General features: G+C 48.7%; 1 protein-coding gene across 1 annotated transcript; it reads right to left on the bottom strand.

The window, feature by feature from the left end:
• Nucleotides 1-1,016: 1,016 nt before the first annotated feature.
• On the bottom strand, nucleotides 1,017-21,652 carry RNF169 (ring finger protein 169). Its single transcript, XM_005524064.3, has 6 exons — nucleotides 21,268-21,652; nucleotides 14,122-14,198; nucleotides 9,366-9,512; nucleotides 8,542-8,654; nucleotides 7,804-7,903; nucleotides 1,017-6,248 (listed from the first exon to the last, which is right to left on the bottom strand). Exons 1-6 carry the CDS (start codon nucleotides 21,650-21,652, stop codon nucleotides 5,031-5,033), a joined length of 2,040 nt encoding a protein of 679 aa, XP_005524121.2. The 3' UTR covers nucleotides 1,017-5,030.
• Nucleotides 21,653-26,633: the final 4,981 nt, after the last annotated feature.

The raw sequence follows: 26,633 nt of genomic DNA, 5'->3' as shown, positions 1-26,633 counted from the left end.
GGATGTGTCACTTGGGGACATAGGTTAGTGGTGGCCTTGCAGTGCTGGGGGACTCGATGATCTTGGAGGCCTTTTCCAGCCCTAACTATTCCATAGTTCTGTGATCTCCAACACGATACAGCAGCCCTGTTGTGTGGCCGAGCCATGTGAGGAGGATGTTGCTTATTCCTCCTTAACTAGACCCTTTGTGTACAGCTTGGCCCCAGCTGCCACGCCAAAGAACCCTGTTCTCCATTGCAGGAGGTGCGATGCTAAGCTGGATGGCCATTTGGACTGATCCAATTTAGCTATTTTGATGTAGGATTATCGGTTTCATATTAAAAGAATCAACAACAGCCCCAGTCTCCTGGGAGATGCATCTCCCTATAGTGAGAGCAAATGATGGGTTTTCACCTGTCTTTGCTCAAGTCTGTTATTAACGAGCCTCTTTGTACCTTTGTTCCTTTTGGTGGGAATTGGGTCTGGCTTGTTGCCCTGGCTGTGCCGGGACATTCCTGGAGGAAACCGCACATTGTCCTCAGTGTCGGGGAGAGCAGAGGGGATGGGAGTGCAGCACACACAAGTCCTTGAGCAGCCTTTGGCAGCATTCCCGGTCACATGGAGGTGCCAGCGGAGCTGGAAGTGCAGAAAGGACAGCTTGAGTATGTCCTGCTGCAAATGCCAGGGATCCAGACAGGATGGGCGAGCAGCACCTGCCTCTCCCTGCCCACATGGAAAGCACAGGCATGTTCCAGCGGGAGAGGGCTCAGCTCTGCCACACGGACACTGCTGGGCTCCCTGGGATCTACAGCTGGATTAACCCCAGCCCAAACCCAGCTGTTGGGAGATCAGCCTTGGACTAAAACGGGTTTATCCCAAGAGGAAGTGTAACTTGGGTCTCTGAGCTTTTCCAACCACATGATTTTGTGATTCTGCAATTACTCCACAACCTCCTTCAGATGGAGGTAAGTGTCACCTATCTGGGACAAGCAGCAGTAGGATCCTGCTTGTTTCTAAGCACAGCAAGAAGCAAGGAGTTTCACTGTCAGAATCTGGTTTTATTCTGTTTGAACCTTGGCCTTTGCCCTGTAGTTCAGGTCCCGGTTGCTGTTAAAACAAACACTGTTATTTGTACACATTTGTTGGCATATTTCTGGTTTGTGACAATTGTTTCACAAGCAGGATTTACTCTGTTTCAAACAACAGAAGCCACAACATGACAGATGCCTGCATGTCATTCCACTCACACATTTCACACATGCAAGTCAGCGGTCCTTTGGTGCCTTCCATCGCTTTGTAACACATTCAGGTGAAGCCACGGGGGTTCAGCGGGGACCAGAACGACCGTGAGAGTCTGTGGCCAGCCAGTGCTGTGCTGGCGAGTGGAGAACACGAAAGCACAACGATTTAAAGCGTTACTGGAGAAAAAGTGTAGCGACATCGAGATTGGTTTTGAACAGTTCGACAGCAAATCCCAAGGAAACCAGGCGCTCCCCCCTGTCCGTGCCCAGCTGAAGATTTTCCCGTTTGCATAGTGAGGAGCTAACTCCAGAGGGGATGGAGTTCCACAGACACGGGGAGGGGACAGGGTGGTGCACGCGGGGATCATCCCCGCTCCGTGCTGCGCTTCCATCCCCAGGACATCCCGTGGTGCTCCACCACGGACAGTGGGAGTTTCTGTCCCGCGTCCCCCACTGAGCGAGAGGGTCCGGGCTCTCCCGAAACGCTTCCCCTCGTGTGTGGGACGAGCTCTTTGCCAACCTTCTGCTGGCCAGCTGGCAGACAGGACAGGCCCAGGAGGAGCTCTGCCCCCAGAGCATTGCTAAAGGCTTGTTTTCTAAAATCAGTGAGAGTCTTTAAGGCTTCAACCTCCCCCTTTGCTTTCACTGAGAAAATACAAAGAAGCGCTTGCTCAAGCTATACACTTCATGACTGCTGTGCACTGCATGTACAATAGCATTGGAAGAGAAATACTGACAATATAGAACAACGTCATACAATCACCTGGCGTGATCCCTTTTGGCACTTTTCCTTCATTTATCTCATCTCGCTGACTCCAAACACGGACCTTTCTGTACGGCTTTTCCTGGCCAGAGAGCTCCAGAGGGTCAGAAAGCAGCTTTCTGGGAGTCGGTGGCATCTTTGGCAGACACAGTCCTTCTGTCACGGAACCAACCCCAGCCCCTCTGGATTGGACAGCTTCACATTTTGGGAGGACGCTCGCATGCCCATCCCACATCCAGCAAGGAATGCCTTCATCCAGGGGGGGGAAGGCAGCTGAGGGTTACAAAGGACTTTTAGAGAAGTGTGAATAAATACTTGGTTTCATCTCGTGCTGCATCCACCATTCAGTAGGAGGTATTTTCCTTCTCAGCTGGCACAATTTCTGGTAAAGGTGGTGTCATTTCTGACCTTTACAGGGGAGAGGCTGGGCATTCCTGCCCTTTTGAGTGTAATTATTTACAATTTTTGTTGTTTTGTGCAAGCTTACACAAACTTCTAGAGTGTTAAATTAATAAAACATTCATCCTGGCTTTGCATCGCCGCCACCCTTCCATGACATGATTGTGATTCCACATCCAAAGGTCTCCTTGAACGCAGATGCCATGGCTTGTGTGTGATGCTTGGGGAGCTGGGATCTCTATTTTGGGGGCAGCTGGGAGCATGAGAGGTCCCATGAAGCTTGTTTTTGGCTGGGGACAAGCTCCAGTCCAGGCACTGCCTCCTTCACTTCTGCCCAGCTTGGATTTGGGACCAGGAAATTAACGCACAAACCCCTCAGTATTTCCAGAATCTTTTCAAAGGAAGGTATTTAAGACACTGGCCTAGTGCATTGGGCTGTGAAATCTGTTTTAAGAGGGGAAAGAAAAGATACATTCAGCGTGTAAATCTATTTTTCTTGTGGTGTAAGCAGCCCAGGCCCAGCTGAACCCCCACAAACACCACGAGAAAAAAGAAAACTGTGTAGGGAAGTCTGTTTGGCGCTCCAGGGATGAGCTGCAGAAAAGGGGGCCTGTAAAAATAATTCTAAATCTAAATGCACCTGGGAAGTGCATATTGCAGCTCAAAATGTTGGGAAAAACAGCATGGATTCCGAGTTAAAGCTGTGGTGTTCCCTCCTGAGCTCCAAGGGCAGATCCAGGCCATCACTACTTCTCTCTGTGCTGTTCTTCTAGGTCCAGTCAAGGCTCTAATTCCTTAATTTCCTTTTAATTCACATCTGGACAGAGGAGCAGGTTTTGGTTTGGGTCCAAAGCGCCCCTTCAAGCAGCACCTGCCGAGGCTGTGGCGCAGGAGGGCCCAGAGTGCCGGGAAGGCAGAGCAGGCCTGGTCTCACCACCCCCAGGTACAACTTCAACCATCCAGCAGTTTTTGTGGCAAGGAGATACAGAGATAGAGATATATATTATGGAATCACTGCTATAAGATTTCTCAAAACAAAAGTGTCGATCTGCTGAAATATAGTATTTAAAATATATAAATTTTACCCAATAAAATATAGGATTTATTTTTTTCTTTTTTCTTTTCTATTGTTTTTTTTGTTTGGCTTTTTTTTAAATCCAGTTCGATTAAGGGAAAAAAAAAAGCCTGCCAGGGCCCTTGCAGTTCCTGTTTTCTTTTTGACTGTTTAAGATGGAGGGAGAAAATTCAACCATTTTTAGATAGAGGAAATTGGGCAATGCAGTTGTCTTTTTATGTGCATTTATGTGCATTGGCTGCCCTCCCTTCACAAGATCCATAGGGAAGTTTGCCCCTGCACTGTGCCCATCCCAAAAACACCCCTGCCCCAGACAAAGGTCCCCATGGCCTCAGGGTCCCAGTGAATACTCTGCAAGGCAGCAACTGGAAGTTGGAAGGGTACCTTCTGAGCCATGTTACTGGAAATAATCCATTAAATTAATCCATGGAAGAGGGTCATAAACACTCAGAGGGCAGCCTGGCACATCTGGGCAGAGAACACATGCTCCACCAAGCCCAGGCTCTGAGCCAGCTCTGCTCCAGCCTCAGCTTCATGCCTGGAAGTTTTTAGTGTATCGCTCACCTGAGCTTTCTTACTGGTTTGAGCCTGAAGGCAGGAAGGTGGACCAGGGGCAGGGCAGCCCTTGGGACAGCTGGGCTCCTGTCCCATCTCGGCTGCCTGGAGAGCACAGCAACGTGCTGGATCTCTTGGGTGCTCCTCTGGAACATGCAAGGACAGGCCTTAGGTGTGCTGAGAGCTCTTAGCTGAGCAAGAGATGTGGCAGCTGGGAGAACGTCCTTCCAGTAACTCCCTGGCCAGTGTCTCCCTTTCTTGAACACTATAGGGAAAAGCAGGAAACCCTCTTGGTTTGGAAAAGACATGCACTGGGAGAAAAGCTCACAGTGCTCAGCGTGTTGCTCCAGCTGGGCTTTCTCCCCTGTCATGAACATGAGATTACAAATTCCTACCAGTTTTTCAGTAAAATCCTTATTTTATGTCTTTTTACTGCATTTGGCTTTCTGCTTCAAGAAAGTGATGAATGATCTGTACTGCTGCTGCAGACAGTGAGATACATTCATTTGGAAGTACTAGGGGGGACTCTGTTTAGGACTCCCCAGAAGAAATACAGAGCACAGATAAGAGGCTGACCCCACAACCAGAGGCAGTCTGAGGGAGAAAATGGGGCAGGCAGAGAGGAGAAGACTCTCAGACAATTTCCATGAGCAGAGCTCAGATTTCCCTTGGCAAGGGATGGTCCTCATACCCCATGGTCACAACCCTCCTAGCTGGGGATCCCAGGTGTGCCAGGCTGTGTGTGGAGGCCTTGCAGTGTATTCACAGGGATGACAGACAATTCCTTCAGACCAAAGGACCAGAGAGGACCGGAGCATTTTTTTTCTCATTCTCTCTCTCTTTTTGTTTTTTTAAATCTGAAAGGACGCTGGCTTTTCTCTGAACTGGACCTAGAAATGTCTTACCACCGAAAAAGAAAAACAATTGCGTGGGTGGAACTAGGGCAAAAAATAGTTTTCCTATAAGATAATCTGATAAACCTCATTGTCCTCTAGAAAGGCAACATCATCCAGCAGTGCTACTTGGCACCCAGAGTGCTCTTGGACCGCAGCAGATACCGGTCCACACGGACTTTCCGTCTATCCACTGTCCTGTTCTCGCTGTCGAAAATCCGCTGCAGGTGCAGGGCCAACCTCCTGTCCTCCTCCTCTTGCTGGAGCTTCTGCTCCACGTCCCGAACCTCCGGAGGCAGGCCCACCTCCCCTGCCACGTGCCTCAGTCTTTTGACGGAGCCGTTGTGCTCCAAGTGCTTTGTTTTGCAGCGTCTCTTGCGGCCCCGTCGTAGCAGCGGCGGCTGTTCCCCAATGATGTTCTCCACGGAATTGCAGGTGCTGTTCTGTACGTTGATCAACTCGCTGTTGTTCAGGTACTTCAGCTGCTTTTTCCCCGATGGCTTGATGGGGACTCCGAGCGTGCTGCTGTCAGGCAGCGATGCGCTGACGCCCATGAGTCTCCTGCTCAGCATTTTTGGGCCTAGACTAAGACAGGATTTGTCCGTGAATGTATTCACTTTTAGATCAGGGACTTCAGCCACTCGTGTGTTTAGGGAGGTTATGTTTAGGGAGGTTACGTTTGATCTCACATCTGGTTCAGCAGTACTGTCATCAGTGGTTAAGGCCTGTGAACCTCTGTTCTTCTCACTCCCTCTTCCCAGCTTCATTTCACTGACGGAAGGGAAGAAATCCAGCTCAGGGCGAGGCTCTCCTGTTGCGTCAGGTGGAAGGTGATCATCCTGCACTTGTGGCTGCTCCTTAGTGCAACTGTTGGAGCTGGTGATATCAGGAACCACAATGTCTTCCCCAGGCTCTGAAGCCAAGGATGTAAGGGTTGCTTTAGAGAGAGTCTTTTTGATCTGACGCTCCTGAAATATCTGCTCCCATTTTTTCAGTATTCTAGGACTGGCCTCATAGGTTGTTGGCTTCTGCAGGCTCCGGTTCAGGTTTCTGGGGGTGGATTTGATGATGAGGGGGCTCAGGACTCTGCCGTCGGGAAGCCTCTTTGGAGGAGTGCACGGGGAGCAGACGATAGGCTTGAAGTGGTTGAGCTCCTCCGAGATGCTGTCGTTGCTCTCGGGGCTGATGGATCGCTCCGGCCTGTGCAGGGCTGACAGGGAGGACACGGCGTTGAGGACCAGGCGCTTCTCGGCCGTCAGGTCCGGGGCGGACAGGCAGCGGTTGTTCTGCGTGGACGACAGCACCCCGAGCAGCGGCGTCGACGCGCCCGTGGCGGGCAGCACCTGCAAGGCAAGGCAGCACAGCTGGGAGAGGAGCTCACAGAGCTGCACACAGACAAGCACGCGAGAGGAGACCGGGAGAATGGATGGCTGCCATGCACAGCTGTCCCCGACAGCCTCTGCTGGTCACAGCACCTTCCACAGCTGATGTGGACGTGAGCTGGACACTCCGGGGTCCAGCAAAATCTGGGTGTCAAATTTATTTCGGTCTAAGCTGCTCTTGCCACTCCAATGGCAAAATCACACAATCACAGGATGTTTTGGGTGAGGAGTGACTTTAAAGACCATCTCATTCCACTCTTTTCAATGGGCAGGGACACCTTCCACTAGACCAGATTCCTACAAGCCCTATCCAACCTGGCCTTGAAATATGTTTTCTCTTTACCTGGATAAATCAGCCCGTTTAGTGGTGTTAGGCTGATGGCTGGACTAGATGACCTTAAAGGTCTCTTCCAACATGGAGGATTCTGTGATTAAGAGCAACATTTCTTGTCTTCTCTAAGACAGTCCCTGAATGCTGCTACACTTGGTCATAATCCTGGCACAAATAAAGCAGAGAGGAAACAACACACACAACTGCAAATGGCCTTATTCTTAGCACCGAGATGAAATATTTTTATCCAGCAGCTAGTGTGTACAATAACAGCCTTTTCCTGCTTAGTCCGAAAGAAGGTTTTTTTCTACTCACCTATTTTGAGGTCAAAATAAGTTTTGGAATACTGGAACTCTAACTGGTCACATCCATAAGGCATCCTCTTAAAAAAGAAGAAAGTCCTTGGAAGGAAAGTAAGTTATGGATCTTTGCTTTGGGCTCAGTCCAGCTTCTATCGGTTCAGATGGCAGATTGCACAGGTTTCTGTTCCTCATGGTATCTCTGGATCTGAACCCTCTCCTTCTCCATCAGGGATGAAACCGATCCCAAGAAGGAGAGGCGTCAGCACGAGGAGGTAGAACATCCTAGCAAGAGCAGCTGGGTGGCTGCCCCATCCCTGGAAGTGTCTAAGGCCAGACTGGATGGGGCTTGGAGCAACCTGGGACAGTGCAAGGTCTCCCTGCCCAGGGCACGGGGTTGGATGAGCTTCAAGCTCCCTTCCAACCCAAACTACTCTATGATCCTATGAAGACTTTGGATCTTCTACAGTATGGAAGTGCCAATGTACCCTGATGTCAGGAAAACAATGAGTTTTGCTGTGTTTAAACAACTTTGGAGAGAAAGGGAGAGAGGATTATTTTCCTAAACTTCTAAAAGATTTTTCTTTACCTGGCTGGGAATTCAGCCTTGAAAACAAAATGAATCACAAAACAAAAGCCTGATTAGAACCCTTTCAACTTCCAGTTAACCTCCAGTGCTACACAAGAACCCTGACACCTGTCAGCTTTTCTGTTTAGTAATTCCTAACCCATCAGGTTCTATTGGGAGCCACAAGGAAGCGATTTGCCCTGTGGCAATAATACAGCACCACAATGCCCATATTTTGTAACTCCAGATTACAGGTGCTGTGTAACCTCAGATAAGAACATTTACACACAGGAACCTGTTTCCAGACACTGCCTGTACCTTTGTTTTGATGGCTGGGGCTGATCTCTGCCTGCTCTTGGATCTCTCCTGAATGGTGTCATTGCAGCTCTGACTCCTCTCCACCTTGGAGATTAAATTCCTGAAAAGCAGATGGGTGAGAAGAGGTTCGTGACCTTAGGAACAACCAGCTCAACAGCCCTGGCAGTTGCTACCTGTGGGACAGGCATCAGCCTTGGCAGCACCTGGCTGGCAGAGATACGTTCCATGCCCTCGGGAAAAGGGATCCAGGAATCCTGGATTTGCGGCAGAGCCCTGGTCTGCGTTCACAGGCTCCACACTGAACACATGGACACCTCTGCCCATGGCTCATACAGAACTGAGGTCAGTGCTAATGAGGGAGCTGGGGAAACCCCTTTGCTTCTCATGTGGAAACACACCTGGTTATTCAGCTGTTCGTGGCTGATGCTATTCCTTCATATCTGTGCTGGAGAAGGAACCAGCACTCTTGAGTTCATCCTACAGAATTCTGATTTCTGACTAATGGTTTAAATCTACAGGCAATGATTTTTCTCCTTCATGGGATGAACATTAACTTCCTTCCAGGTAGGAAGTAATCAGACAGACACCACGTTCTACCAATGAGTCTGCTCTAAAATTCCAGAAAAAAATTCCCTTATTTTAGATTGGAACCACCATTTGAATTAGAGCATTTAATGTGTGTTTAAAACAAGTCAGAAGAACATCTTTAAAGTACATTAAAAATTCTCAGCATCTTACCCTGAAAGGAGAGCAAAGGAGTAGGCACTGGTCTTGGAAACAAAAGCTGACCGATGGGTTTGCTTGCCCTGGAATGGTTCTTCATTCTCGGAATCCGAGAGACGTTCAGGAAACTGAAGTCAATCAAGGAAGAGTTAGCTGACATGTACAACAAAAAGAGTAACTTGGAAAATAAAGCTCTTTCTTGCAAAAGTGTTAAAGATCCCCAAATCCCCCATTTCTGATTATACTGAGAGGACATAAGGCATAAATAATACAAAAATAAGCACATAGCTTCTATATATAGTTGTTAGTCATCAAATAAAGGTGATTTATTCATCAGAAAATGTGGGAAATTCTACAATACAGGTTACTACAGGGTGTTGGTTACTCAGCCCCCGTGGGTCAGGCTATCAAATGGAAATTTTAAGAGCATTTCCTGCAGAGTCTCCCAAATGAAATGGGAAACAGGCAGAAGTCAGCAGGAAGAACGTGTTGAACTTCAGTTGTACAACTTCACTGCAGAAGATTCATGGACAAATGTTCAGGGAAATACACACAAGCCTGAAGACCAAGGATATCCCCAAAGCTGATGGGATCTGTGTTAGGAGGAGTCACACAGTAGAGGGCAAAAAGGGGGACAGAAACCTCTAGAAGAACATCTGCAGTCATAACAGACCTTAGAAGACAGTCCTCATTAACAATAATTTATAATCTTTATAACCTTTATAATCTACCAGCTCATAGCCTTCATAAACTGTAAAAACTCAATTGAGGAATCCTGGAAAGCCAAAGAATGAAAATTTTGATATGTGGGCAGGAAGGAGAAGCATGAGCTTACTTACACAGTCTTGGTTCCCTTTCAGCACTACAGATTCATCCTTTTTCTGCTGTTCCTCCATTTTTCTTTTCCCTACGTCCATGTCATCTAGAATGAACTTGTGAATCAGATCCTCAGATGTCTTCTCTTCTTGTAGCTTCTCTTCTCTCAGCTGGAAATAATGACAAAAGAGGTTAAGTAGTTATAATTTCAAGTGCTACACTTACAGATTGGCAAGACTGAGAGTTTGGTCACATTGTTTCATTTTGTGCCTTCATTTCTCTACTCCAGAATAGAGCCATTGCCTCTCTCACACAATAATGTGAAGATTGGTTTGCTTCTGTATCACATTTGTGTTTTATACACAAGTATCATGGATTTTATCTTCTTTGCAAAACAACAAAGGCACCATGAGGCCCAAGGCTGGACAAAGACTTGTCTGCCACTGTATTTTCTAAAATAGAGAGACAAAAGCTTTCTCTACTTGTAGGTGATCTTACTACATATAAAAATGGGCAAAACTAGTGTCAAGCAAGCTGTGATATTTCAGTTTTAGCCTTCTGATGGCCTGACATGCTCCAAAATTTGGCAGACACATAAGCAGCATCACCTAAAATAAAAGGTGAGATGCAGCAATTCCCATGTGGAAAGCTACATAAGAGATGAAATCCCATTGTTCCACCAGCGTGTTGGGATGAAGAGGATCCAGAGAGGCCCCCTTAGCCCTGACAGCTGACTCCAGGCTCCAAGCTCGAATTCAGTTTCAAACACAGAGAAGTGTAAGGGAATGCCAGGATCTGGGACACAAGGTGCATGGACTCTGACGGGCTGCCTGTCCTGCTGCACTGTTTTGCCCCCCACCTAAGAAATCAAAAAACTCCCCTTTTCTGCCAGGACTTTTTTTTTTTCTTTCAGACTTGCTATCAAAACCAACAAGACCCCTTTTCTCCTCCTTTCCACCACCTTTTCCTGATGAACAGGCTTGTCAGAACACACTTTAGATAACACCACCTGACTGTCCCTACCCAGGGTAACCAGCTCCCTTCTCCCTCCATCAGCCAGACATTTTCCCAGCTTGTGTCTTGCCTCTTCCTCAACTTAGACACAGCCCAGGAATAGTCTAATGTATCTGTATATAGAACAGATCCTCCCTCCTTCCTCCATCCACTCTCCATGCAGAAGTTATCCAGACCTTTGACTGACACATCTTCATCCTGCTCATGAAACCCAGCACTATGAATTCAGATCCCTGGGCTTTTCCTCATATTTGGGCATAGGCATCTCAGGTGCTTAAGAAGCTCCCTAACTTAAAAAGGCAGTGGGGAATGATGCAACAACTCCTCTTTCTTCCAAAAATATTTAGTATTTTTCTTCTCTGCTGGAGGAGGGGAAACCCCCAAAAGTATGGACATAAGGATAACAAAGAAAACAGACTTCACAAGGCATTACAGGGAAAGCACATTGTGATTTTCAAATTGGGAAGGACCCGAATCCTACTGAATCCAAGCCCCCACAGATAAGGAAGAGAAAAACAAGGAGGAAAACAAGGAGGAAACAAGGCAGAAACCAGGAAAAACTCCACTGTTTGGCTGATTGTGGGTGTTCAGCAAATATTTTCAAAGACTGGTTTGACTCCTTGCTTAGAGTTGTTTTAAGATGTATCTTTAAATTCCTCATCTATTAATAATCTCAAGCAATAACTACAACAGTGTCTGACTAACATAGATTGTGACCACATGATGCAGACATGATGAATAGCCTGCTCTAAGTCAACAGCATTTCTGCCTTTTTTGAAGCATCTGAAAAACAAATTCACATCAGGTTTATGATAAAGATTTTTTTTTTCTTTTTGGACTGGTTGAAATATTACCCAGCACTCGTGTCCCTCCTTTATTTCTCATGTGGAAGGAAGATACTCACTTTTCTGACTAAATTATAAAAATTGTAAAATCAAAAGACACAGGAATATGTAATAACACACAGGAATATTTAAAGATTTTGAGGAAATCTGTGGCACAATCAGTGTGAGGTGGCAACCCAAGCTTTGCTGACAGTGAAATCAAAAAGGCAACAGCAGGATCCTAATCCTAATTAATGGGATAAAAAAGAGAATTTACATCAAAAATTAAGGTTGCAAACAAAATCAAACTCTAACGATAAAATCTGCACTAATTACAAAAATAATAATTTGAAGTAGCCTTAATGTAAACTGTCTCCCAGAGAATTTCCTTCCAGACATGGCAATGCTGTGCTGGGGCAGGACAAGAAACTGAAACAATGTAGTGTGAAACATGTACCCTGGGAGAAGGACCTCATGTTATCTGAGTAGCATCTCTGAAACACTGGATGCAGGACCAACAGCTGCTGTGAACCGCACAGTTATTAGAAAATACATTTTAGTCCTTTTGAATACCGCAGCTGTAGGGGAAAAAAAAATGCCATACAAGCAATCAGTAATTGTTCACTCAAGAAACACCCATTTCAGGACCATCATTCTTGACACTAGCATTTATTTCCAAAAGTTTGGCAAACTCACGTTTGGTATCTTCTCTTCCCTCCACAAACTGTCCAGGTTTGCTGCCTCCCGGAGCCTGCTCCGTCTGCCCTGGCTCGGGGAAGCTGCATGTCAGCACATGCCTCAGGTAGGAGTTTCCCTCCCACTGTGTGTGCTTACAAGCAACAGACTTGCTTGTGACAGAAAGACAGCTGGACAGGATGAGTTAGGGTTTTAGTACACAGAAATGACAGACTCCTCTGGAGAAACATAAAATGCAAGAGCACCAAGGGTACAAAAGAGGAAAGCCCAATCTCGCTATCCTGCACAGACAGCAAATGTTTATCTCATTCTGAAAGCCAGTTGAGAAAATTTAGAGAAGAGATAATCCATGTCAAATAAAATTTCTTCAGTACATAATTATGGTACCACTTTGTTTTCAACTGCAAAAAGCAGGGAAGTGGGTGAAGAGCTCAGATATATAAAACAATTCACACTTGGGAGATGTAAAAATGTTTGGAAATGCTCCAAGAGGAAAGCCCAGGTTATCCCCATTCCACAGGCAGGGAAGTTGGGATGAAACACAGTCATATACAAGTTTAGATTCCCAAACCTGAGTTCCTGTCTCCTCCTGCCAAATTCAGAAGTTCAGAGATACCAAGAAACTCCTGGTAAGTAGCAACTGTCACAATTTTGCTTCCCTACAACTTCCTGACAGGAGGCTAGATCAGTCAGTCTCTCATCCCAGGTAACAAGTGACAGGACAAGAAGTAATGGTGTCAAGTTGTACCAGGGGAAGTTTAGGTTGGATATCAGGGTAAATTTCTTCCCTAAAAGGGTAGTCAGTCATTGAGCCAGCTGCTCAGGGCAGTGGTGGAGTCCCCATTCCTGAAGGGATTTAAAAGCCATATGGATGCAGTACGGGGGACATGGGATAGTGGTGGCCTTGGCAGTGAGAGAGTGACTCCATCTCCGAGGGCTTTTCCCATCTAAATAATTCTCTGATTCTATTCTGATTCTATGAATAATATGACTACATCATCAGCTGTCATTTCACCAGCAAAATTTAACTGCCATTTCCTCCTAGATGACGATTCACAGAATCTCCTCCCACACGGCTCTTTCAGCTGAGCTGCACAAAAATGCAAGTTTTATCTGGCAGGGAGCAGCAGCCTGAACAAGAACAAGACAAAAAAAAATGCCCAAATGCCAGAAACATCGCAAAATATTTCCTTCTAACTGGAAGGGAAGGATGAAGTGTTGTCACTGGACTGAACATGGTATCTTTCTGCTGAAGTCAAGCTGTAGATGTAAAAAACTTTGCAGCTGCAGCCCGACCATGCTGCAAATGTGCTTCCTTAAACTTGATAGAGAATTGTTGCTGAAAATGCCACAAGTCCCACGACTTTGCACACAAAGTGTCCCTGCTTTCCTGCCAAGGCACCTCAGTTGGAGAAGAACTTGCAATTCCCATGATCAGTTAATGAAATAGTCAGCCAAAGCTATCTTAGTAACCTGCAGCGACACTGCCCAACAGTGTCACTGCTAATTCCATACATGAAGAAGCAGGAGGGAAGACCCTTCCACACTTTTTGACTGTCTCCTTGCACATATGCATTTCCCAGACTACTTACTTATCTGAAATATCACCCATTTTTCTACTCAGACAAGGCTGTTTTTCTAACTCTATCAGCCTTTTTACACTTGTTGAGATCTACAAGTGAAAGCCCAAAGAAAATTCTTCAACAGTGAAAAACCCCTCAGGTTACGTTTACCCAGCAGGTAAAATAATCAGTGAGGAGTTGGACCCATCTCAAGGGAAAACAAGATCAAAAAGATCAAAAATCTAAAAAAATATTTTCATGGCCTTTAATTCCAAACTAGCTGAAAAACCTTTATTCTCTTATCTTTTTTTTTCCTGGTCTTTAAACCACATTTTATTCTTGGCTAAAAAGAAATAGAAAGCTCTGGTTTGGAAGTTTGTTTTTGAGGAGAAGGAGATGCCTTATGCTGCAAAAGCCTTTATGGAATTACATCTACAACCGAACAGTCACTCTAAAGAAGGTACATTTCCATGTTCTGGAAGGCAAACTAAGACAGCAAAATTTGGCTTCTACATGCTCACTTACAGCCATTTCCTGAACTGGCTGAACAGTATAGAGAATAAATGACCTTTGTTACAGAACAGGAAAAAAGAACTCTTCAGGTTTCCCTACAGGTAGGATGGCATTCCTGCAGGAAATCCAAGTTATTCTGGAAGGAAAACACAAGTATCCAAAATACTCACCTTCCTTAGCTGGCTTTCATATTCTTCTCGGAGTTCTCCTGTTTTGCTTAATTTAATGGGTGCTCTGAATATAAAGTCTGGAAAGAAAAGGGGAAAGAAAGGAAATACTTTTTAGTGCAGGATAATTGGTGTTGGCCATTATTTCCCAAAAAGGGCAAGATCTCCACAGGCTACACAAGAGCTTCTGCAGCACTTTTTTCAACTCCAGATGTTTATATTCTGCCACTGCTATCACAGCTCTGTTTAAGATACAGAAACATCAGGAGGAGGATGGCCAAGTAATCCCACTTTGCACTTCCCAAGTTTCCTTTGAGATTCTCAAGAGTCCAACAAGCAGTTAAGCAGTCAAGGAGCATTGGGAGGATGTAAACACAGGGGTGAAGAAACAGCCTGGAGACGTCACAGGGAATCTGAGTCCTGGGAATAAACCCAGGCTTTAGGCACAGGGAATTTGAGTCCCAGGATCAAAGCCAGGATTTAGGTGCCTGCTGCAGCCAGACACCCCAGGTGCACAGGCAGCACAGCTCCCCGAATTCACACCCCTGCCCTTCTGCCACTGATGCCAATGCATCAAGAATGCTCCCTTTTTTCTTGAGAATGCCTCCTCCACACCCCCTTCCAGCCGCCTGCAGCGCTGCCCCATGGATCCAGAGCAAGCACAGCCATTCCCTGCTTGCAGTGCACTTCCCTACATCAGTGTTTTGAAACCAAGTGGGCAGGATGCTCTGTCTGGCAGAAATTCCCTGTCCTGCTCCCACTTTCTCCCTTTCCCCTCAAGAATTCAGAAATCAAAAGCATACTGGCCCAGGGTTATAGTTTAACTTCCATCCCTGAAGTCTGCTATTCCCAAAGGTGACCCGTGCTTGTATCAGCCTCAAAGCGCCCTCCCACTTCTGTGCAGTGCAAGTCTGGGCAAGTTGCACTTCAGTTGGAGGAGCCTGGAGGGAAAAGGGAACAACCAAAACAAAAGACAAGCAGAACCCCTGGACAACCATCCTGGCTCAATCCATTTCAGTATTCCGGCAGGGTGCAGCACAGTTCATCATCCCAATGTGCTACGGTCAGGATGGAACAGGTTCGAGCAAGGAGGAAACATCAGGGGTACTTCCTTTTTCCACCCTGCTAAAATGAAAGGATATAAACCAACAGCTCCACCACACGTTTTCACAGAATCCCAAGATTATTTAGGCTGGGAAAGATGTCTGAGACGACTGAGTCCTATCTGTGACCGATCCCACCTTGTCACCCAGCCCAGAGCACTGAGTGCCCCATCCAGTTGTTCCTTGGACACCTCCATGGGTGGGGACTGCACCACATCCCTAGGCAGCCCCAGCCAATGCCAATGCCTGACCACACTTTCAGTGAAGAAATTCCTCCTGCTTCCCAAAGTGAACCTCCCCTGGCACAGCTTGAAACTGTTTCCTCTTGCCCTGTCCCTGTTCCCTGGCAGCAGGGTCCAAAATCCCCCCAGCTGCCCGCTCCTATCAGGGAGTTGTGGAGAAACAGAAGGTCCCCCCTGAGCTTCCTTTTCTCTAGGCTGAGCCCCCTCACAGAATTCCCTTATGTAGGAAGTGTTTCTATTTGGCTCAAAATTAAAGGTATATGGTAGGGTGGGTGAATCAAACCCACCCAGTGACCAGCTGCCGACTGTTTTGCCAGGCATCCTCTGGATCACAGTCACATTTCCCTCGTCCCTGGGGACAGGGCACCCCCCGGGTGCCCAAACATGCCATTTACAGACTGATGAAATCCCATTACCACCTGTCCTGCTTTCCCCTGGTTTCCCCTTTCAAAGTTCCTAGGGACCCTGTAACTTCAGTCCCTCCTGCCGGCGAGGGTGAGAGCAAACTCCGTAGGCTCCGGAGCTCTAAAGAGACAACGCTGCCAATGCCAGAGCTGCACAAATCACAAAGCATTTCTTTAATACTTGCTTTGGAGGGAGAAAAATAATCTCATGTAAGCAAACATTAAACATATAGATATAAGGCCTTTCTTCTCATCAAAAAGCTGCTATTTCCTCTTATTCACATGCCTGCACGAGCCAGGTTTGTTTTTAAGGGAAAACATCCCAAGTGTCCCTCCCTACACATGTGATAAAAATCCCAGGCGATGTTGATGCTGGGGAGGCCAGGCTGCATTCCTTGCTCCTGCTTCTGCGCCCGCAACCGGCCATGCTGGAAACCTTCCACCGGCTTCCCAAAATGTTTTTTCAATTGTGTCCTTGAGCGGTTCCAGTTCTTTGTGAACTTTATCAAGCTGAATTTCCACTGAGACAGTCCCAAGAGCAGCAGCAATCTGTAACTCGCCTGCAGCAAACTTGAATTACTTCTCAATGTTTAAGGCTTGTCTCCAGAGCTAAAAAGGTGGAGTTTTCTCCTCCAGGGCACAAGCTAACCCGAGCGAAACACGCACCAGAAAGATGAGCCACGTCAACTCTCTCATTTCTCACTTGGGTTCAGCAAGCCAGAAGAAATTTTAAATAATGGAATAACATTTATATCTAAGTTGTGGTGGCTGAGCTAAAGGAGTCCAACACCAGGTGGAAGCAACTTTATTAATAATATCTTTATGGGCCAACTTGTATATTTTTACAGATGGGTCTAAAAGAGATGAGACCCCAAATTTCCAGTTCTGTATAGAAGAGATGAGAATAAAAATGTATGCAAAGATGTATATCTGCATTTCACAGAACCCCGGAATGGGTCATGCCGGAAGTCACTGCTGTGGGCCACCTGGTGCCACCTCCCTGCTCAAGCAGAGCCATCCCAGAGCACAGGACTGTGTCCAGAGGGTTCTGGAATATCTCCAGTCTGGGCAGCCTGTTCAGTGCTTGGTCATTGCACAGGAAAGAAGTTCTGCCTCATGTTCAGCTGGAACTCCCTGAGCTCAGTCCCTGCTCTGGTGCCACTGCTGGGCCCCAGAGCAGAGCCCAGGCCCTGCTCTGCCCCTCCCTGCACCCAGGGACACCCAGGGCTGAGGGCCCCTCTCAGCTGGGGCTCCTCTCCAGGCTGAACAGCCCCAGCTCCCTCAGCCTTTCCTGGACACAGAGATGCTCCAGTCCCTCCTAATTCTCACAGTCTGTGCTGGCCCTGCTCCAGGAGCTTCCTGTCCCTGCTGTGCTGAGGATCCAGAGCTTGACACAGCACCCCAGAGGTGCCTCCCAGGACTGAGCAGAGGGGCAGCATCCCCTCTGCTGACAGGGCAGAAGGGCGCTGCACCCAAGGATGTTTCTGTTGTAACATAACCATTCCAAGTGGAACCAGCCCAGTCCTCACACTGGGAGGAAGACAAGGTGACTATGTCAAGAAGACACATGTCTCTCTGGCACACCTCCCTGTGCCAATTCTGGATGTTCAGGCCCAGGACAAGGCTGCTCAGCTGCTTCAATGTGTGCCACAGCCTAGGACAACAACAAAGTAGGCAAAACCATGGAAGAAAAGGCTTTTTACTTGATTTTACAGCAAACCTCCTGCTTGCCCTTCCTCTCGAGTGATCTGTGGGTCAAGAGAACTGGTTTCTGAATGAAGCTGACTCTGAAGGGCTGCTGGGAGTGCTGCTGCTGCTGGGATGGTCTTTCCAAGCCTGGCGAGAGCACCAAAACAGTCGCAGTGGCAGGATCAAACCTGGCACCCTGCTTTTTTATGCTGGCAGACAAGAGTTGCATCCTATTGTGCTCAGTCTTGGGAAAAATAACTGATTTCTGTACTATTTGAGAGGACAAAAGATTTTCTAATTATTTAACACAGATTTTCCTTATAAGAGGCACCTAACTTGCAGCCTCAATCTCCTTGGATGAGTCCATCCTTTCCACGCCAGCTCGGAAGTGTGTCTTACACACTGTCTCTGTGGAGCTGCGCTCCTGACCAGCACATTTTATATTTACTGGCAAAAGACTCAGAAACCTCCATCTGATGAATTTAGCAACATGGGCTGATTAAAAGTAAAGCTGAACTTGATTCAGAACCCTTCGGTTCCCTGTCTGTCGTTCAGAGGCTCCTGGGTTCTGCCAAACCGATGCCATCAGGCAAATCCCAGCTCTGCCACCAGCAGCAATGAATCCCCCTTGCTCCCAGCTTCCATGGAAACTTTCAGCAGGCTTTGCAGCTTCTGCCTCCCTTGAGGTCTTCACTACTTTTCCTTTTAACTCCTGGCAGTTAACACTTGCAGCTGAAGATGAAATCTTAAATGTTTTCAAAACACAAAACAAGAAGTTAGGAATTTTCTGACCCTAGCACAGGTGTAACCACTACTCAATTGGAAAAATTATTTCCCAAGAGTTAATGATCCACTGCCATGCCTCTCACTGACCACTGGGGTCTGGTCTTAATCATTCTCTTCATTAATGGTCTGAATGGCAGATTTAAAATAATTTATGTATTGTGGAGGGCTGGAGAGAGGACAACGAGGAAGAGATGGAGGTGCAAGCCCTCTGACATCCTCACGGCACAATTACTGCCCCCAGAGAGGCACCGTATCCTATCTTCCTAGGAAATCTTAAATTTAACCCATCCCACCAGCAATACAGCCCTGTGACAAGGAGAAAAAGAAAGAGATGGTGTCAGTTTTAATCAGTTCAATGTGGGGAGCAAATCACTGCTTTTCCTGAGACAGGGAAAGGCTTCTTTGGGATTGCCACTTCCAAACTTGTAGCACTGTGGTCTTGAGACAAAAAAAACTAGTGACAGGCTACAGAAACAACAGAAATGACAGGAACTTCAGGAGTCACCAGGAAATGCTCAAGAACTAGACTGGTTTGGTCCAGCGGGGAAAGGGGAAAACCACTGCCAAAAAAAGACTGGGAGGAAGGAGGGGGAAGTCATTTTACAAGTCTGGCAAAAACACGCCACCCCTCTTACACGAGCATCAGTTATTGAATGTTGTGCATTGCTTCTAGGCAGAGGAGAAACAAAAGAAATCTGATTCTCTGAAATGAGAATGTACTTATTTTCTCACAAATCAGGCTGAGCACCTTGCCACAAACATATTCTGTTCCTTCTCTTTGGCCAGCTGAATCCTCAAACACACACCCGCAGTCTCCAAGCCTCCCATCTGCTGCTCCTCTCTGCCTTCCAAGAATTTCACCAAGCAACTGTTTTAATATAAGAAGCCTCACTCAGCAAAGCACTGCAGCCAGCACTGCAACTTTAGCTCAAAGTCTGGCCTTACACCAGCATCCAGGGTGCCTTCCCAGGTGCTCTGTGGAACCAGAGTATCCAGAGAGGATATGGGACCCGTGGGCCACCTGCATCCTTCTGGAGCAGCAGCTGGGGCCAGGCTGAAGGCAGCAGGGCAGCTCCTAGGGAATCAGATGCCCAGGAACTCTCAGGCAAACTCAGCCCATGCCAAGACAACACAGGCAGTGAGTGTGTGTGTCTCTGCTGATTTCTATCCAGTTTTTTTTTTTACAAGTGTCGTGACAAGGACTTTGACTTTAACCCCATTTGGACACCTAGTGCAGAATCCCCAGCCTCAGCCAAGGTCAAATGTCACCCATCCCTTCAGACAGGGCAAGGAGGAGGAATGACACGATCAGCCCCATCTTGATTCCTGGGGAGCAGCTACTCCTGGAAACCACTTCTAAACAAAGATAAGGTGCTTGGGAGGTAGGCTGCTGGATTTAAGGAAAGGAAAGCAGGCTTAGCCAATGATTTCCAGGGTGAGATGGCTGGCTCAGTGGATGAGCACAGAGCAGAAGATGTTGGAAGGGTCTGTATAGATCCTCTCATTCCACCCCTTGCCATGGGCCTTCCATTATCACAGCTTGCTCCATCCAACCTGGCCTTGGACACTTCCAGGGATGGGGGAGCCACAGCTTCCCTGGGCAGCCTGTGCCAGGGCCTTAGCAGCTTTACAGGGAAGAATTTCATCCCAGTATTGCATCCAAACCTGCCCTCTGGCAGTGAGAAGCCATTCCTCTTTGTCCCGCACACATCTCACACAACTCAGGGCAAGCTGAGAATTAAAATTAATTCTACTTAAAAAAGCCTGACTAAGACACTGCACAAGCATTCCTGCAGCATGGCTGGATACTCTCATCCAAGCTCACCTGGACCAGGCCAAGTCCATTAAAGCATGACTGACACCACTGCCCTGGAGCAGAGATTGACTCGGGGAGTTCCTCCCGTCCCTCCTCCAGAGGAAGCACTGCTAGCGCTTCAGCTCAGCTCCCTCTGGACAGCCCATCTGTTCATTGATTCAGCAAATCCTTCCGTGTGAAGGCTTCCTAAATCTCTTCCAGGTTAGTGGGGTTAGTTCAAACCACCAGTTTAAGCTGTTTAAGCTCATCCTGCCAATTCTTCCCACAGCCAATTAGAGGGTGCTGACACAAGCGTGAACTGGGAGACCAGAAACACGCTTGGAAAGGAACGGGTTGGGCTAAAAGGATGTTTATCTGTAGCTTAAATCCTTGTTTGCTCTACAGGGTTCCCCTCAGCACTTGCTGTGTTGCTGAAGTGGGCACTGATGCAACACCTCTCCAGCCAACAGATCCCAGTGCATCCCGAGTTCTGACAGCAGCAAGGTGGGCATCTCCAGCAGCTCCCACAGGGAAAGAGCAAGCCACTGTCTCAGAAGAGGATTTATTTTCATGGGAACACAGGGAACAGTTTTCTACGAGCTGAGGAAGGCATCTAGCTTTGGAGGCAGGGAGGAAATGTGCAACAAAAAGCCACGAACACAGGGATGATGGACTTTTTTTATGTCAACAAGGGACTGGGACTTCCCATGATGCAAAACCCTTCCTGTCTTGATGCAGTACAAACCCGCCCAACTCAGCAGCACTGTTGGAACAGTGCACTTTTGGGGCAGGATTATCACAAAAACACCTGAGGAAGTGGGGAAATATCCCCCCAGCCAAGCATCCCTTCCGGGGGATGATGCTATCCATCCCCTCCATCTCCCGATGTCACAGTGCAGGGCGGCTCACCCCAATGCCCCGTCCCCAGCTCGGCCCTGCAGGACCCGGGCTGAGTCCCCCCGAACTCATGGCGCCTCCCGCCACGGCCGCACCCCTCAGGCTGAGCCCCCCGAACTCATGGCGCCTCCCGCCACGGCCCCGCCCCCTCCGAGGCCCCGCCCCCTCCCCGCGCCCCCCCGCCCCTCCCGCTCTAGGATGGGGGGGCGCAGGTGCCGCCGCCGCCGCCGCACCTTGGTCCTGCGGCCGCTGCTCCCCGCCTGCTGCTCCGGCGGCCGTGGTGGCTGCGGGCCCGGCCTGCTGCCGCCGGGCCCGTGTGGAGAGGCGGCTGCGGCACAGCGGGCAGCAGAGGCCCGGGCCCTGCAGGCAGCGCTGGAAGCAGGCGAGGCAGAGCGAGTGGCGGCAGGGCGGCGTCACCGCCTCCACCAGCGCCTGCCGGCACACCGGGCACTCAGCCACTGCCAGCACCACCGCGTCCTGCTCCTCCTCGGCCGCAGGCCGGCCCCGCCGCCGCCGCCCCCGCACCGCGGCCCGGCCGCCGGCACCCGCCGCCGCCGCCGCCGCCATCTTCCCACACTTTGAAGGGCCGCGGCGGCCACGCCTATCCACATAATTCATGAGGGGACGCCCCCCGCGCGGTCCATATTAATGAACGCCGCGCGCCGCTCCCGCCTCCGCGTAGGCCACACCCCCTCATTACTGGGACAGAGGGTGGGGCCACGTGTGAGTTCCCGCTCTTTGTCGGGACGGGACGGGGACGGGGACAGCCGGCTGCTAAGGGCAAACTATGGAATCACAGATGGTTTGGGTTGGAAGAACCCTAAGGATCATTCAGTGCCACCCTTGCCATGGGCAGGGACACCTTCTACTGTCCCAGGTTCCTCCAAGCCCCAGTGTCCAGCCTGGCCTTGGGCACTGCCAGGGATCCAGGGGCAGCCACAGCTGCTCTGGGCACCTGTGCCAGGGCTTTTCCATCCTCGCAGGGAGCAGTTCCTTCCTAATATCCAATCCATCCCTGCGCTCTAGCAGTGGGATGCCATTCCCTGTGTCCTGTCCCTCCATCCTTTGTCCCAAGTCCCTCTCCAGCTCTCCTGGAGCACCTTCAACACTGGAAGGGGCTCTGAGCTCTCCCTGGAGCCTTCTCCTCTCCAGGTGAGCACCCCTAGCTCTGCCAGCCCGTGACTGTAGTGGGTCGCTGGTCTCTCTCTGTCCTTATCCTGACCCATGAGCCTTCTGTTCAGTCTTCCCCCCTCTGTCCATCTGAGGAGGGGAGTGATGGAGCAGCTTTGGTGGGCACTCAGTGTCCAGCCAGAGTTAAACCACCATGGATGGTGACTCAGAGCAAGCCAGAGGAGGCAGAGCCTCTGCACCAGTTGCTATGGAAATCTCTTGCACTTCTCTTCTGCTTTTCATCTCTTTACTGGGGCACCAAACCAATCTCTTCTCATCATATTTTAGCACCCTCTCTGATGAAGCCTCTCAGCTACATTGGGTTGGCAGAAGAGAAAATGTGGCTGCAGAAACAGAGGTGAAGCCCTATACCTTTGAGCCTCCCCGAGGAGGCTCCTCGCATGCATGAGAGGCTCCTCAACCATGCGTGGTTAGAGAGAGGAAGGGATGTTCCATGCCCAAGAAACGGCCTCTGCACATGTGCCAGGAACTTGCTGGGGGATATCATTAACTTTCCATCTCACCCACATTTCTATCTTTAGTTTTCTCTGGCTGTTGAATGACTAAAAGGATACCAGCATGTGGATCCCTGCTGTTGTGGGCTCCATGAAATGCCAGTTGACAAAAAAGTTCCTTCTTGTGAAACAAAAAACTCCTGCTGACTTTATTAAGATGAATTATGGCAGTGGTTTGGGACTGGACTTAATCCAGCAATTTGTGTGTCTGTCCCGTAGATGCTGCTGCTGGCCAGAGTCAGATAGAGTGTGTTATTCCCTGGCTCCCCACAGAGCTGCTGCTCCCCGGGATCAGCCTGACCTGGGAGCTGGGCACTGGGGGAGCCCTTGGGGAGGGACAGGGAATATGGGAACAGGAGACACTCCCCCACCAAAGCTGCTTGGAGGACAAAGGGCTATGCAGAGCTTTAGCTCTCTGCAGAGTCCTAGGCACATCGGATTTGGAAAAGGATCTCTGCCAGTTGTTCTCCAAAATTGCTTCTGCACATCCAGCCTGCCTTGGACAGAACTTGGTTTCTGTGTCTCCAGCTCGTCTTCCAACCCAAAGCCCCACAAAGGGCAATGGTTTTACACTGCCAGAGGGTAGGGTTAGATGGAATCCTGGGAAGAAATATTTTACAATAAGAGTAATAAAAAAATGGCCCAGGTTGTCCAGAGAAGCTGTGGCTGTCCCATCCCTGAAAGCATTCAGGATCAGGTTGGACAGGGCATGGAGCAGCCTGGGGTAGTGGAAGGTGTCCCTGCCCACAGCAGGGGGTGGCACTGCGTGAGCTGTAAGGTTCTTTCCACTCCAAAGCCCTCTGTGGTTCTATAGTTCAGGATGTGCGGAGCTCAGGGCTGGCCTGCAGAGGGAATCCTAAGCCCGTGCAAGGCTCCAGCCTCAAATCCTACCATCCCCAGCCAAAACGTCAGCCTTTCCCAGCCTGCCAGGGAATGTTTCTCACCTCTCCCGAGGAGATGGCAGGGTTTTGCCACCACCGTTTCTCTTCACAGTCCTCCCAGCGATGATGTCGGCCCTAGTGGGCAGATACCTTCCATGGAGTATGGGTGGGATGTGTTGTGGTGCATATGGGAGATACAGACAGGCCCACGATGCTGTGCTCTCCCGTTTTTCCTCTCTATCTTTCCCCCTTGCTTTATTCAGCCTTTCTTCACCCCTGCCTCTTACTTGGTTTCTGATCTCCATCCCCGGAGGAGAATTTCTTGCCCTCTGTCCTCTCTATATCACTGGATTGCACTGATTATAGACTATTTATTTGGGTTTGTGCTTGGCAACATGCTCAGACTCTAAAAAAAATTACCAGATTTCCCATTCCAGGTTGGACTACATGCTTCCATGGATAAATTATCTTCTTAAGCCTCATGGGGTCACTGACTGCCTTAAACCCTTTAAAAGGTGTGGTTTCAGAGCTCTTCAAAGCCCACCAGCTCTCCAGTGAGGTGGAGTTTCACACATTGGAAAGAACTCCATGGGAAACATGGATGTTCTGATGAACACCTCTCAAACACCTTCAGGAGACCTCCATAAGGAGCTGCTGCCAGCATTAATCACCCAACAGGATGGGAGTAGGGAATTACGGACTGCTTTGGCTGGGGACAGTAAAGCTCATCTCATTCTGACCCCCTTGATGTGAGCCGGGTACTTCAGAGTGCTGCGGGTTTCCAGCTCCATTGCCTACAGCTGACAGCCCTCTCATGTGCATTTCTCCTTGCCCATGCTGGATCAAATGCCAGGGATGAAGGGCTACAAATTTCCAAGGAGGAAAGCCAGCTCCCAGCTCACACTCCTGCCACAAGGCTCGCAAAGTAGGGGTTGTTATTTACTCAGCAGTTTGCAGGAGATTCTGTTTTCATTCTCATTAAAAAAAAAAAAAAAAAAAAAAAAAGAGAATTGTCTTGTCTCCCTGATTGCCCAGAAAACATAAAGTGAGTTTGACTTAAAGACTCAGGAACCACAGAAGGCGAACAGAACAGGCCCATGTTTTATTATTTGCAGGCCAATGCCATGGTTTTCTGGAGCCTGATTCATGATCGCAGATGGATTGATGCTGGCAGTATTGAACTGTCAGACAGATTCCTCCACAGATGAAGATAAAGAACCTTGGTTTTGCCAAAGGGTGAATGTATTCTTTATGAGATCCAACAGAGATGTAACACAGCACCTTGCTCCTGACAAGGCTGGCCTTTATTTCCTGGGTCTGCACTTAGAACATGCCTGAACTTTCCCATAAGTTTTAGCCCTGATGTGGGGCCAGGATCTACAGTCCTGAATTCAGCTGCTGCTGTTGCAGCAGAGGCACAAAATAACTTCATTGACTTGGACTTTGTGTCCCCATTTTTCTAAGTACTTTCATAACTTGCCCACAGACTTGTGCTACAAATGGGCTTTTCAAGTCAGCCCTGCACAAGGGAAGAGCTGGGAGAGGAGGTACCAGCTTTTCCTGGTGGGAGCTGGAAGGAGCTGCTGTTTACCCAAACCCCTTAAACATCTTTATCGAGGCAGGAGGGGAAAATCGAGGGGCATTGCTAGAAAAACTTGCAGAGAGCTGGAAATGAGTGGAGCAGTGAAAAAAGGGGAGTGGCATTAGATGGTGATAACTTTCTGCTCTGGGTCCAACGGCACAAGGACCTGGAGCTGCTGCAGAGAGTCCAGAGGAGGCCCCGGAGCCGCTCCAGGGCTGGAGCCCCTCTGCTCTGGAGCCAGGCTGGGAGAGCTGGGGGTGCTCACCTGGAGAGGAGAAGGCTCCAGGGAGAGCTCAGAGCCCCTTGCAGGGCCTGAAGGGGCTCCAGGAGAGCTGGAGAGGGACTGGGGACAAGGCCTGGAGGGACAGGACACAGGGAATGGCTTCCCACTGCCAGAGGTCAGGGTTAGACACAGGGAAGGAATTCTTCCTTGTGAGAAGAATTCCCATTTGTGGGTGGCCCTGGAATGTGACAGCACAGCTTGTGCTTTCTGTAGAGGGCCATTTCCATCTGAAGTGCAGAGTATCCCTGTGTTCGGGGCTCCTGTATCCCCTGGAATTCCTGGGTCTTTCAGCAGCATCACACCCGCCATTCCCAGGGGTAAAATTGTTGTTAGAGCTAGTAAACAACAGATTGTGACCATCCCTGCAGATGTCTCAGCTCTGTCTTCTGCTCTGCACACTGGGCTGTGCTCTTGGTGGGTCACAGCAATTCCTGTGGCAGAGAGTCAAAGTGCAGTGAAGATTCACCTGCATTTCATCACCAGTATTTCTCACTTTCTTCCCAGAAGGTATGTCCAGCCCACATGAACAAAGAAATGCGTCTTGGTTTCTTTTGCTCACAGCTTAACGAGAAAATAACAAAGTTGGTGATTTAAAGGGATATTAAAGGCTTTCTTATTACAAAGATTTCCCTCATATCCAGCTCCAGGAACAGGCACCTGCAAGCATGGTTTGGTACAGGGGGATGTGTTGGCACCCGGGGTAGAGACAGAAAAAATTAGGAGATGGATGGAAAGAAGAAGTTTTTTTTCTGCAGAAATTGTCCTTGATTTCTTTCATCTCTGCAAGAAATGGGCCTTGGAGTTGGTGTGACCAGGAAAAGGGTTTTGGGGACGCTGTGGCAGACCAGTGGCTTGGTGCCACTCTCAGTGTGGGATGGCAACAGGCACAAAGATCTCACACCTTGGAAAGCTCAATCCTGAGCTTGAATTAAGAGAAAAAAAATGAGTAACTTGGTCCATGGATGAGATCTCCTGTCACCAAAGGGATCACAGGTGATGACAGTTCCTCCCTGTCTGGGGGGTGTGAGAAAGCTGAAGGAGATGGCGGGAAGAGACCTTGTGTTGTAGACATGAAAGCGTTTGCAAAGAAGAAGCCCAGGAATCCTGCAAGGTTTGGGAGCTTCATCCAAGCCTTCCCATGGTGGAACACAAGGAGTTCATCGCTGCC

The sequence above is a fragment of the Pseudopodoces humilis genome, chromosome 2, assembly GCF_049639895.1.
Source record: "Pseudopodoces humilis isolate 2021_Gansu_Grassland_sample_001 chromosome 2, ASM4963989v1, whole genome shotgun sequence".
Lineage (NCBI taxonomy): Eukaryota > Metazoa > Chordata > Aves > Passeriformes > Paridae > Pseudopodoces > Pseudopodoces humilis.
This window is presented reverse-complemented; position numbering and strand designations above follow the sequence as displayed.